This window comes from Anser cygnoides, chromosome 7, assembly GCF_040182565.1.
Source record: "Anser cygnoides isolate HZ-2024a breed goose chromosome 7, Taihu_goose_T2T_genome, whole genome shotgun sequence".
In the NCBI taxonomy this organism is placed as follows: Eukaryota; Metazoa; Chordata; class Aves; order Anseriformes; family Anatidae; genus Anser; species Anser cygnoides.
Window position 1 is genome coordinate 3,352,790 of NC_089879.1, and position 14,300 is coordinate 3,367,089.

Sequence of the window (14,300 nt, forward strand, 5' to 3'; positions counted from 1 at the left end):
AGTTCATTTTGCTGCCTGAGTTTTTGTTGTTGTTGTTTTTGAGACCAGTGAATTCATTTTTCATTAAATACTGCAATATGGTTTAAAACAGATAAGTCTCTCTGATTTTATTTCTATATCTCTTCTTTACTGAGGACATCAGTATAGCTTGTAGTTGAAACCAAATCCAATTTCTCATTGAAAAGTCGCTTAGTCAAATTCTGCCTGGAGATCAAACCAAGGTGGCTTTGTGGAGCTGTAGCTTTGGGGTTTCTTTAGCACATGTGCTAGTGCCCAGGTTATTCTTCTGCTTTGTAGCACTTGAAAAAATTTCAGTTATTAAAAGATGGCCATAATTAAATGATCTCAAGTAAGGGTAGAGTATTTAAGTATGACACATCAGCCATGGTAATTATTTGGTTTTAGGGGGCTATCCATTTCATATACCGGGATACAGAAATGAAAAGCTTTTGGTGGGGGGAAAGAAGAGGGGGAGGAACCTCTTGCAGTTCAGTGGAGTTACTGAGCTAGAAAACAATTTTCTTCCAGTCCAATTGCAGGGCATGGTCTGATAAGTTTACATTTTCAGTACTGAACTTGCAGGAACTTTGGCTTCATATATATAGTGTGTGGATCTCAGAGAAGTTGTGAAATGGGCCACAACCAGGAGCTCAAAGTTAATAAAATAACAAGTTGTGTGTGGAAAGGGAAAGCAATCCAGACCTTTGCCATAATTCACTCTTTGATAAAGACAGCTACTCCGCAGCAGCAGTCTGCATGGGATGAGATATCAACTTGCCCTTTCTGTTTCACTGAGTACTTTGGTTAACACCAGCGATGCTAAACCCCAAAGACTGGCAGCATAAGAGCTCTGAACTACATCTCTGCCTTGTACTTAATTTAAGTGACATGAAAAAAGCTACTTTGTGGTTGGTTTCGCACTGTTTCAAGGTCACTGTATGAGAGTCTGTATTTGTTTGGAGGGGGTTATTGTTTTTATTGTTTTTTCTCTCTTACCAACTGGATGAGTGTAGCTGACAATATTAAAATAAAGTGAAATAGTTTACTCATGCTGAAAACCTTGACATCCACAGAAATTGTTACTGAAGTGTCTAAAAAGTTGGATGACTTCCTCCATTTCATTGTCGCTTTATCCTTGCTAACAGGTTACTGGTTCTTTATGAGTACCAGGGTTAAAAAATACCCAAGAGTAAAACACTATTACCCTATTTCTGTCATTCTGATCACCGAGAAATGCTATTGAGACTTGTATTAAGAAAGTCAAATATTGCTGTGCTGTGTTCAGTTGCTCACATTAGAAATACAAATGCTCTAAATAAATATTTTTCATGGTATAACCTCATTTGCAGAAAATATATATCTGAATCATTCCATCTTGCCCAGCATTTTCACGGTTATTGCTTTCTTTAACAAAATCAAGGTGGTCTTTAGAAGTCTGCTATGTGAGGCTTTGTAAGTGAAAACCATGCCCCAACACTGAAAAGGTTAATTAATGCAGCTAGATAGACGTGAATGAACCGAGTAATAAAAAGGCACAGTGAGGTGACTGTCAGGTTGAAGCATGAGTGATAACTTTCCCTCGCACTAATAAGATAGAAACCTTTTACAACGGTATTTTCAGTTTCCGTGTGGCATTCAAAGGAGCCATGAGAAAAGAAATGTTGGACGTGACACAATCGTTGCTTTCCAGTCAGTCACATAATTGGGAATGTAATATAACCTTTAGTCAACAATAAAATTAACCTTGATTCCAGACAGATACTTGTATGTGCTGAGAAAGTATCTCTGTTGTGGGTGCCTTTTGCAAGCAGTGGATTATTAAGGAAATACAATAACCTAGCCGCAAAATGAAATTGGATTGTTGCCTCTCAAAATAGAAGACCCTCTTATTCGTGGTTGCTCTTAATAACATGCAGCCACTTAGCTGGGTAATTCAATAAAAGATTTCCTTTCCAACTTGCTTCCCTTCCCTTCATTTGCGCTGTGACTTTTTTTTCAAACTGTAGGGTTGGAATTAACTTTTTTATACTTCCCTTTATACGCTGCTACCTTTATAGATGTACAGGGATATGAATGATCTTATATACAAATATGTGTGTCTATAGAAAGTAGTAAAATGTGACAGCTGATTTGTTCATCTGATTAATTTTATAAAATATTCTATATCGAAGCTTTAAATAAAATAACAGGAAAACATGTTATCACTGTCATGCAATGGAAACAGTGCTGACTGTCTTAAAATAATAATAATAATAAAAAAAAAAAGATTGCCATCCCATTTTCTATGGTATAAACACACCCAAGGTTTCCATTGAGGAACCCCTTGGATTGTTGATTCAGTGAATATTTAGTGGGTCAGGAAAGATGCTGTCAGTGTACTTCTGAATGCTGAATGCTGAAATTGAAAATAGCTTTGAGATAAAGGGGGTGGAAAACCATGAGAAAACAAGACGGCAACGAGAGTTGAAATATTTTCTCTTTATTTTTTTCAATCAGGGTCACTGCTATTACCACGGCAATGTACGAGGGTACCCCGACTCGTCAGTCAGCCTCAGTACCTGCTCTGGACTCAGGTGAGCCAATGTTTTAGTAATGCTTGAGCTCCTTAATAAATCACCCTAGTACCCGCAAAGTTTGTGTTACCTTTTTAAAAATGTCCCGATATCTGTTTTTCAAATGGTCCTACAATCTCTGTAAAATCGTTCACCTTGTTGCTCTGAAGAGAAAAATGGAATAGAAAATGCAAAATTGGGGTTGCCCATTTTGAGGCTGGCAGTGCCCCATGGCCCTGTGTCCCCCTGGCCAGTGCTCCTGGTCCTCAGAGCTGTTTCATGAGCAAGGGCAGGACTGCTTTGCAGCTGTGAACGGGTGCATCGGCCAGCAGCCTAGCCATTAGGAGGCTTTGCTTTAAAAACATGGCTGTGGAGCTCAATAAACTGCGTTCATGGCAGGTATGATGCTCAGCATTAGGATTTTAGCCACTTGTTAACAGAAAAGTAGCAGATTCGTGTTGCTGAAAAGAAAATCTCTTCTGAGCTGGAGAAAGGAACAGGCTGACAACATTTTAAATACACAATGGACACAGTTCAGGAAACAATTATCTTCCTTACTTGGACAATCAGAGACTGGTATTTACTCACAGAGCTGTTCCAAATCACTGTAATTAACTGTAAATTGGCTCTAGTGTTCTCCCTGGAAAACCCAGTTTTCCTGTCAGGTTTCCAGCTGTCGCAACCTTTTCTGAGTTTGTTTAATTTATCTACAAACAGCATGAGTAGCTGGAGTCTTTTTTCCCTTGATTTTGCATTTTGTGCAATAGTGGTATTATCAAGGCTATTATACCGGAGCTCTGGAACGGAGAGCTGCAGAGAGAACAGTTTGTCACCAGGACACCTCTCCCTGGTGTTTGCTGTAGGGGGTTGGGTTCCAGTGGCTCATTCCCATATGGAGAGGGATTTTGGGGGCACTTCAGTACGTAGCAGGCATATTCCACAAGCTTACTCTAATTAAAGCTTTGCATAGACCATGGCAGCCTGCGTTCACCAGTCGTTCTTTGTATGCAAAAATATAATGCAGTACTCTCGTTGCTTTAAGTGATGCGTGGGTAAAGGTATTGCATTGGTGCAAGGTCCACAGGGATTTTCCCTGCGCTGTGTGGGAAAGGGTCTGCACCAGTGTCTTGTTCCGGAGCTACCTTGTAAATTAGGAATGCTCAGGACAAATGACTCTTCCCCACAATAAATGCATGTGCTTTCTTCTCTAATTTGCTCATTCTCTTTTTACAAATGTTGAGCTCACGGAATCTTTTCCCAGTTTTAGGTAGTACGATAAATCAAGGCCACATATGCTGGCAGAGACATTTTTCTCTCATCTGGCACTATTGCAGATTAATCCTCAAAGTACAAGCCTTTATTAGGCTCCTTCCCCATAGGGAAAGCGTAGCAGCATCTTTTTCAGCACAATTTTCATGACAACTGATGTTTTGCTCTAGCAGGAGAACTGAGGATATATCTCACTATCCGTGCCCATTTAACTGCTGTGTTCACTGCTGAGGTTGTTCAAGAGAGCATCTATGAGCGATAACAGCATGCGATAAGGGTGCCTGTTGAATTACTCCACAAAACTCATTTCACAGCCTGTAGCCAATAGTAATAGCTTCTAGTCATCATCTGTGCTTGATTTGAGCCAGGGGTGTCTAGTTGTAAGGCTTCGTAGTGCACTGCCAGCTTCTTGAGCCATCCAGGCCCTCTCTTTAAAGCTGGTTGGGAACAAAGGGCTGAGATGGCTGCGCTGAGGCTCTACAGCACTGAGCACCTTTCAGAACCTGGCCCACAGGTCACAATGTTCCTCTTCCACCAAAATATTACTGTAGCAATGCATCCGTTGAGAATTTGGGTGGAAAGTTTTACTGCGTATGATCCAGTCTAAAATAACACGGGGAGAAATAGGACAGTTCAAAACTACTTCACAGCTCACTTTACTGACACTTTTGCTGCTATTAGATCTTGAAAGAATAATTATGAATAGGATAGGATGGGATGGGATGGGATGGGATGGGATGGGATGGGATGGGATAGGATGGGATAGGATGGTGTCCTCTCCCACCAGCTAGCTGGAGAAGGCACACTTGTTTCCAATTGCATGGTAAGGCGAGCAAGCTGCAGGGGTACACAATGAGACAGCGTGTGGCTGCACGGCCCGGGTGAGGACAGTCCCTGGGGCAGCCATTTCGCTGGCAGCAGGCACTGGAAGGAAATGCTGGTCTCCTTCTCAGGGAGGCTGTTCCTGGCTTTGTGACAGTCTTTGAGTGAATTGGACAAATCTCTCTGTCTCGGTTTCTCCATCTGTGAAATTCATTTAATGATTCTTACCTACCTCACATGGCTGTTACATGAGGGTAAAGTTTAAGTGCCTGAAAAGCATCTAGGGAAAGGAAGTGCAAGCTGTTAGCTCACTGAAATCTCAGAGCACTAATATCCTCTCACTCCCATTAGACAGGCACCTTGGGCATTGTTCCAGGTGAGGAGGGGTAGGAATCATCGTCTTTTCCCCCAGATTAGAAGAGTTTATTAAAAGACATGAAGCTAGTCATAAAGAAGAGGTTCCACATTTTAGCATGCTCTGAAGCCTGAGTGCTCAGCGGTAGTCAAAGAAGCAAAAAGGATCATAGGAATTACTGAGACAGAAATAGAGGATAGAACAAAAACCCTCATTACCACTTTATAAATCCATAGTGCACTCACATCTTGAATTCTGCATGCAGTTCTTGTTTTTCCCTCCCTACCCCCATCTCAGAAAAGGAAGCATTATATCCATTATATATGTAAAAGATACACAGAGGGGCAAAAATGATGATCAAAGGTATGGAACAGCTTTTATCCAAGGAGAGAAAACAGACTAGGATTTGTCAGTTTTGAAAGGAGATGACGGAGAAAAAGGGTATGATAAAACTAGGTTGAATGTCATGCTGGAGAAGAGACGATTACTGAATATTTTCCATAACCCCAAAATTAGGAGGCATCAAATGAAATTTTAGAGTAAAGGAAAGTACTTCTCTATCCATCATATAATGAAGCTGTGAAATTCACTGTCACAGGTGGGTGTCAAAGGCAAAAATATCCACGGATTCAAAACATGATGAGACAGTTTGGGGAGGGGAGCAGGGGGAGCCTCTCCAGGACTGACAAACCCAAAGATGTCCCTGACACTCATGCTGCCAGAGCTGGGAATACCGCCCGGAAGGTGCTTGTTATGTTCTTACCCCTAAGTATCTGCTGCTGGCCGGAGGCAGGGTGCTGGGCTGGAGCAGCCCTGCTGCGACCTAATATGACCACTAAGTTCTTATGGACACGGTTGGGCATTTGAGATGTGTTGTTAGCTTCTAAATACAATGTGATTGGCCTGCCTGTCATAAGATACAGGAAGAACAAAGTGTGAAATCTGCAAACTAAGACATATTTGACTAGTTTATGTTTTTCAGACAGGTAGAGGAGTGAGATATAAAGATAGCTGAAAGGTAGATTCAGTTCTGTTAAACACAGACACCCACGTACTCCAGCTATGTTACATCCTCTCAGGCACAATATTCGAGTAGGATTCATGATAGGATTCACGTAGGATTACAATGGCATAAATACTTGGATTGACACTGGTAGCAGACTAAAATACAGGTTAGAGGAGAATAGAGTCATGCCACAGTCTGTGTCCTGCTGGCTCCTCTGGAAGAGGAAGAGGTGAATGGTGGAGACTAGACGATATATGCTGAATGCACCAAAAGAGAACAATGGGTAATCAGGATTTCCGGGGCTTCCATCTGGATAAGAAAGCCAACTAGATTCTCAAAGCTTGTGGGAAGGTGAAGGGGAAGGTGACTAACCAAGTAATTTCCTTCCCATCCTGTGGAAATGCCCTTCTGTTTATCTCAGCTCAAAGGCTCTTCAAGTTTTTAGCAAATAATTTTTGCCTGCAGACACCACACACAGCTATGATAAATCTGTATACACTTGAATGATTTTTCCCCTATTGATTTCTCTGAGAGTGCAGAAGCTGGCACACACACACAAAAAAAGTAGCCTGAAGAAGAGCAAAACCTCCATGGTCTGTGCCAGGGGCTGGCAGGGGGACGTGCAGGCCCAAACGCACATACAGAGCCCTTGCTCAGAGACTCCTTGGTACTTTAGGGTTACAAATCTCATAGGAAGCCTTTTCTTTCCAAAGCAACAGAAAGATCTTGAAAATGTTAAGAATCTCTCAGCATTACCTAATTGCCAGATAACAAGCCCATTCACATGTGTAAAAGTATTCAGTCATTGTCCATCCCCATCAGTGACTGAAAGATGCTGTGTCCACGGTGACAGCAATGGGAATACGACTGCAGTACACAGTAATTATTAACGGGATTACATAGCTACGTTACACGAGGCCGCCAATACTAGAGCCATCCATTTGTCAAATGGCCTGGCGGAACTCACCGCGTCCCAGACACAGTCAGCTGAAGAGGGGATTTAAAAATGACACTCCAGACATCCAGACATCAACTATTTAAAAAAGGAATGGAAGTAGGAAACCAGTGAGAAAAGAAAAAAAAAAAAAAAAGAGAGAGAGAATTCCTCATAACTCCTCAAGCATAGTTTCCCCACAAAAGGGGAGATTTCATCCAAAAAAGAAGTTAGGAGAAAATCCCAACTGAGAAAAGCCTGGGTTTGGATGTGTTCTTTCTCTCATATTTTCTGAAGAGCTTTCAGTTCATGTAAACATCTCACATGTTTTGTAAGTTATCTGACCGTGAAACTACCGGAGGTTTTGAGCTTTACATTAGAAAGCATTCAGTTTCTGGGGTTTCATGGTTTCTGTATTCTCTCTGTTTAAATGGTAAACTGCTTGTGGGTCACTTTGATCTGAGATGAACATTATGTCCACTCTTTGACAATACTTTGTGCATACTGTCCCTGGGTGCACAGTAATGCCCCAGGCACCACTGCTGCTGCCAGGAGAAGTGTAAGAGATGATCCATACCTGGTCATCTGAGCCTGCCCTTTTTCCCTCCAGTCTGTGTCTGACAATATTTATGTATATATATGACATACATTACTATATAAAAAATGAGATATATATAATATTAAAAATACTTATTAATGTATTAGTAATATTGTTTTAGATTTATATGTAACTGTATATATATATTCATACATTTTGTGACTTGAAAAAGTTCCAAACCTCAAGGTGATGTGCAAGTTTAAATCAAGCTTCCATTTATGGCTACACGATTTGCTTCACAATGCTGTAAAATGTGCTCACTAAATGGGTAGTGATGCCAACATCTATCCTTCATCATTTTTCTCTGGTGTCCTTGGTCTGCCTTGTCATCCTCCCACTTAAGCTCACATGTGACACTTTCTCTGATAACACAATTAATGTTTCTTGCCACCCAAATGTGAACATGGAATTGCACTACTGCTTCTGATTCAGGTAACTCCCTACTTAAATTCCAGGCATCAAAGTTGCAGACCACTATGCATTCACTCTGGACACATCTGTCTTGCACTGAGAAAGGATTAAGTGCATGCTACAGTAGTCTCTGGGTATGACTACATTTTCGACGCCGTGCTATAGAATATATTTTCAGGTTAATGAAAGGCATTGGCTGGAATAAAACATGTATTTGACTAATGATGTGTCTGAGTGAGAACACCTCTACCACTACTGCAATATGTGAAACCAATAATGCAACAGCTCTAACCTCCCTTTGAGATGCTAGTGTTTGTTGATTTGGGCCAGACTTGTTATTTTAATAGAATTCTGATGTGCAGTATACCAGTATAATGGTATTGCTTGGGTCTCATGTGATGCTCTTCATCAATAGATCATTATTTTGTGTGCTTGCTAAAATTTAACCCATTTTGCAGGTGAGGAGCTGATGCAGAAAGAGGTGAATTGCTTGGCCAAGGCTGCCTGGGGGACGTTGTTAGAGACAGGAGTACTGCTGCCTCGGGAGTACAGCTCCCATTTTCTGTATTTCCCAGTCTTTTAAGTTAAATAAAGACCGAACTATTTGGAAAATACCTAAAGAGCACCTAATCTGTTAGGAAAAATATACATATATATATATCCGTCGTCTTATTCATTTATTCCAATAGTATTTAACCGCAACTAATTAAACCAGACTAAAAGTGAAGGTTTTATTTGCTACATTTTTCTCCCTCTTCTTTTTGTTTGTCTGCTTGCATGCCTGTGAATTTGTTAGATGCATAGGAAAAATAACTAAAAATGCCCCATCACTTTATGGATTGCCTTCTGATATCACACACGTTGAGAAACACTGCAGTGAGTAACTGCAGTACCTCCGTCCCAGGCAGCTGGAGGGCCACGAGGCTCCACTTCTGTTATCTATGCAGACAAAACTCATTGAAATCTGTGGCAGAGCTGTGGGATCTGACCCTTTCCTTTTGAAGCCATACCATTAATTGTGAAATGAAGGCCCTATAGCTTTTTAAGTAGCACATGAGTACTGCGTGGTCTTTTACTGTGGACAGAGGCAGACTCGGTGTCAATATATGGTGTGAAAGCATGACTGCCCTCTAGTCTAACTAATTTCTTACAAGCTGAAAACATCTACATTCCTCTTCCAGTGGTAATAGGGCTTTTTATTATTATTGTTTAGAAATGAGTATAACTTTGTGCTTCATTAAAACCAAATGTTTAATTGCATTCATGAATATCAGATTTATTGATTTACCTAACTTTTCTCTTACACTACAGCAGAATAATATATCACAGTTTCATGTAATGCTGTCTTAGCCAAGTTTTACTTCAGCATCACAATTTCTCAGACAAGTATGCACTGATGGTTTATGTTGGCAGGGCCTTTGCTTCTGCTGACAAGTTGGAAAAGAAAAATCCCATTTATATTTTGAGATTTCCTAAAGCCTATTGATTTATGAAATACGGCTGGCCTTGCATTAGGTTTTGTTTTGTTTTTTTCTTCTTTTTAAGAGAAAAAAAAATATCCCATTTGTTTTTATGGCTGATTTAAGTAAAGGATTTATTCTATCAAATTGCATTTCACTAAATGAGAGATTCCTGGCAAGGTAAACAGCAAGGTAATAACAAATTCATTACTTAAGTTATGTTTTAATTTCTTTTTCTTTGAGGTGGAGGGAGAGTTCCCATCATAGCCCATCCCATTTACATGTTCCCTGTGTTTCCACATGGCGTATAATGGTATATAGTAGGCAAATACCAATGAGTTGTTCATGTTTAGAGCTGATTAGCAGCAAAGTGGATGTGGTTTATTCGGTGCTGAGCACCAGACATGAGCAGGGTTCAAACCCTCCTGAGAAGCAGAGTAAAATATTAGCTCAGGCTCAAGACCACACCGAAGCTGCTTCCAGTTGGCTCAAAGCCTGTGAACTGATGTCTGGACATGCGGTATGGTATAGATTTTATTTTTCACCCTCTCTGCTACTGGTGATGAAGAGGAGAGCCTGATTGTTTTAGGCAGGAGTTAAATTATCTCTTGTCTTTCCTGCTCAGCTCTTTTGGAAGATCTTTCTGACTTCCCAGTATCACTATAGTTTGGGACTGTAGTAAATACAGATTCCGTGAGTTAGATACCTGGAGACCAAATAAAATATATTTTATATTGCATTTTTTCCCAAATATTTATAAGCTTTGGAATTCTGGTAGTCTTTTTCCTGATAGAGGTAATGGTAGACATCTCACAGATTTCTCTAGAAGTTTGTCTTAAAGAATAGTTGCTGCTTGAGCATTCACAGAGCTGCTGGGATCCCTTTGGAGTTCCTCGTGTCATTTTTGGCTGGAGTTTTGTAGTTTAATATACTGTCTGCCTTTTTTGAAAAGCATTGTATTACTTAACATTAATGCCCCATCTTGGTCTTGGGGGAACATAGGCTGCCTCAGGAGCATGGGAGAACAATGTACAAGACAAATACACAGAAGCTGCATAGGAGTAACAGAGGCTTCTGTGAAACACCTGACAAAAAAGTGGAAGGAAAAAAGTAATTATGGATTTATTTTATTTGCATCAAATTCTCAGTAATGAAAGACTGGTAGGTATTGTTCATCCAATCCTGCCACACCAAAAAAGAAACTGTCATTTCTGACCAGTTGCATTTTTAAGGTGCTGTGTTTGGCAGTGATCAGTGGGGGAAAATGCAATTGTAGGAAAAGAAAATTAGTGAAAAACAGAGAGCTGGCCAAGATAATTCATATTTGATATTCATTATCTTATTACAGATGGTCACAAGCCAGGTGCAGATATCCTGTAGGCAGTACTCAAAGGATAAAGGTGCTTTAAATGAAATGTATACTTTCCTTTATGCTGAATCTGCAGATTTCTTTTTTAGCATGGGATTTTTTCATATGTAAAGGATGGCACTTTTCTTAAAGACTCATGCTGTCCCTTGGGATGGGAGTTTCAGTGACAAGTTGAATAGGCTGCCCTAGCTCTCACGTGCTCAGTAGAAAACAAAATTAATCACTCTGATGTCTGTTTACTTGTCTGTATCCCCTGCAGCAAAAGAAAATGAGAGGTAAAAAAGTGGTTAGTTAGTTTAGGCAGTAGCTGGATATACTAGAGGATGTGCTGGAAACGTGGCGATCATGGGGTATTTTGGCTATGAACTCCTGAAATGCAAAAACCAGTAAGTAAGCTTTATCCAGCAAAAAGATACTATCAAGTCTTATCTTTTTTTTTTTTTTTTTTTTTTTGTAATCTAAGGTTTTAAGCAGGATGAAGTTTAATATTAAAAATAAAACCTACATATTTATATGCTATTTTGGAGTTGTTAGTAAAGGGAGATGGTAAGGCTGGCCCATTTCAAACAGTGACTAATGGACTTTGGCCTCCATGTCTGCTTCCAGCAGCATCCAAAATAAAACGATTAATTGCACAAGGGAGAGACAACAACACTTACTTGATTATGCTGATTACAGAGTTGATGATTATTGGAGCAAAGAGGATGTGTTGTCCAAGTTTCCTGAATTCTTCAACGAATAAGGCAGATCTGAAAATAATGCCTTAGCACTGTAGGGTGTAAGGTTGCCGAATCACAGGACAACCTGCTTGGAGGTACCTCGTATGTCAGCCATGCTATAGCGTATCCTAGCTATAGCTACAAGGGTTGCTGTGATAAATCAGGCCTGATTTTCCAGCTGTCATCCATCATAGACAGCATGCCTTTGTGATTGGTATATTATACATCTTACCTGGTTTGCCAAGGGTCCTAAGGAAGCTGCAGATGGATTATCAGAGACTGATTCTTGTTTCAGATCAGTAAAGCACACTTCTTTCACTGGAGATATTTCCGTGAACGCTGTTACACAGCCTTCTTAATACCATGGATTGCCAGTCTTTCCCTCAGACTTCTAGCTGTTATAGTTCACAGTGAAATGGTCATTTGTTGGCTTGGCTGAACGGATGCGAAGGAAGACTTTTTTTTTTTTTTTTTTTTGCAAGAAATGGGCTGTCAGCTTGGAACTAAAGTTTCAGTTAATTGATTAGGAGTTTCTTCATCATATCTTTCTAAGCCTTGAATAGCTAGGGCAGCTTTTTCCAGATAATTTTACTTTTTATTTTTCAATCAGTCTTTATGGTGTCATTAACCTGCTCCTGGCTACTTCCTCTTTTTATTCTTCTTCTTCTTCTTTTTTTTTTTTTTTGTTAAAGCCTTCTGCAGAATTTTATAGAGACACATACTGGTCTCACAATGGTTGTAGTACCTCACCTTAGCTGTAGTACAGACAGAAATAAGAAGAGTGTAGAGATAGTATAGAGCAATGTCGAGAGACGAATGAGAGGAATTGAGGAAGAATACCTTGGCCAATTGAAAGTTTCATATGATTTTTCTGTAGATTGTAATGGTACTGCTGAAACTTTGCCAGTGTTCAGGGATTTACGCCTTCCTAATTTACAGACTTGGAAAAATCAGTAGTGCAGTGCACTATTCAGTGCATTGTCCAATTGATAAATACCTCGCACACTGTATAAGCAAATGCTTATCCATAGTTAACAACAAACAAATGGGTTTTAAAAGGTCCATTACTTTGGTCACATAATTACCCAACAAAAATGGATATCCAGTTAAATGCAGAAATTATCTAGGATTCTCCTGTGTGGTGTGTGCTTGGGATATGACACTTGTACTTTAGATACTGAATAATAAATTCTTTCCTCTCACATTAATTTCTACCTGAGCCCTGTCTGTAAACCTAACCTGTGCCTTCTTATGGTATCATGGATATCTGGATATACAGCATAGCAGTCACTCTGTGCTGCTTCCTCCAGCTGACTACTAATTCAAGTGGTATTTTTGGAAATCATCCTACTTTGTGCCATATATTTCCAGAAATCCTATTCCCAGCATGAGCAGACCACGGACACCCATACCACACTGTTGGTTCTTCTTGTGCTCAGCTGAAAGTGCATCTCTGTAGCCTTATGCCAGCAGGAGGAACTGAACTTGTTTTACTGTAGCAGTTCAGAACAGTCAAGCAGAACCCAAAACAAGAACCCAAGAAAAGCTTCTATTGGGTCTGGAGTATTTTTTGGTAAAGAGACAGCACAAGAAGCCTAGGATTGACTATGCGTCCCTGGTTCTTCCACAGGGGTTTCTTGGAACATGGTGTTGAATATCTTTCTGAACCCCTATTTCCTCCTTGCACACTGTAGCTGACAGTAATGTGCCAGGAGTGCTTCCATTGTTAAAAAGTCTTTGGGATTCTCAGACAGCAGATATTACACTAAAATTATTATTTGGGGGAGTAAAATATGCTAAATGAGAATCCACCAGTTAATATATTCGAGTTTCATTTTACTGCCCCATGATGTAAAATTTAATAATCCTTTATGATACATCTTTCATCTGGCAGATGCGATGCTTGCATCAGCATTTGGTTTAAAAGGTATCTGCAGATCATAATGAATTCTTTTTCTCTGTACCTTTTTTTATAAAAGCATTTCTCCATGCTTTTGTTCACTACTGTTTGCAATTGGTCCGCAGATGCCCGCACATCATTACTCTAGTCAGCAATGGCAATGCATCACTGGGAGGATGGAAAACACATAAAACACAAATGTACTTTTGCTGTACAGCACAACACTTCAGAAGAGGAAAATTTTCTTTGAGCCATTGCTTCTTGTAAGGTGTAGTGTGCTGCAGTGACAAATATACAGCTTTGATGTTTCCTGCTCCACTCGGCATGACATTGTAAATCAGCATTTTGCTTTTTCGTATTCCGTCATTATTAAAACCTGTTGTAACCTTGTTGAAGACAAACATAGGTTAGTTCTTGAAAGCCGTGCATCTTACTCTGCTCTCTTGTGCTACAGGGGAATTATTGTATTTGCAAACAAAAGCTACATTCTGGAGCCAATAGAAGGTGCTACAACTGAACACAAGATCTACCGAGCAGAGAACTTGAAAATAGTTCCAGGATCTTGTGGCCACCAGCTGGATATTTCTGCCATGAGGTCTCATGACACAACACACCATTCTCAAGCTGGCAGGGTAGGTGGATTATATAGTTTTACACCTTTTTACACCTTTCTGCAAGCATTTACATATTACTGACAACAATAAATCTTTGTTCCAGCCTCAATCCCTATATACCTACTGAGCAAACCATTAAACCGTATAGTCATCTTGTGTTGATGATATGTGCTTAAGAATATGCTTAAAGTTAATCATATACTTACATGATTTGCTAAAGCTTTATTGCTTTTTTTTTTTTTTTTGCTCTTGCATTTTATTTATACATTCTCTCTGGTAATGAGATGGCAC

The 14,300-nt window shown here is 39.9% G+C and overlaps 1 protein-coding gene across 2 annotated transcripts in view; it reads left to right on the plus strand.

The window, feature by feature from the left end:
* The window catches only part of ADAM12 (ADAM metallopeptidase domain 12), a 182,990-nt gene that overhangs the window by 103,189 nt on the left and 65,501 nt on the right, over positions 1-14,300 (plus strand). For both annotated transcript variants that reach the window (XM_013185841.3, XM_067000318.1), the window contains exons 5-6: positions 2,497-2,573; positions 13,850-14,027. In XM_013185841.3, the coding sequence (XP_013041295.2) occupies positions 2,497-2,573; positions 13,850-14,027 (255 nt within the window). The remainder of the gene's footprint in view (positions 1-2,496; positions 2,574-13,849; positions 14,028-14,300) is intronic.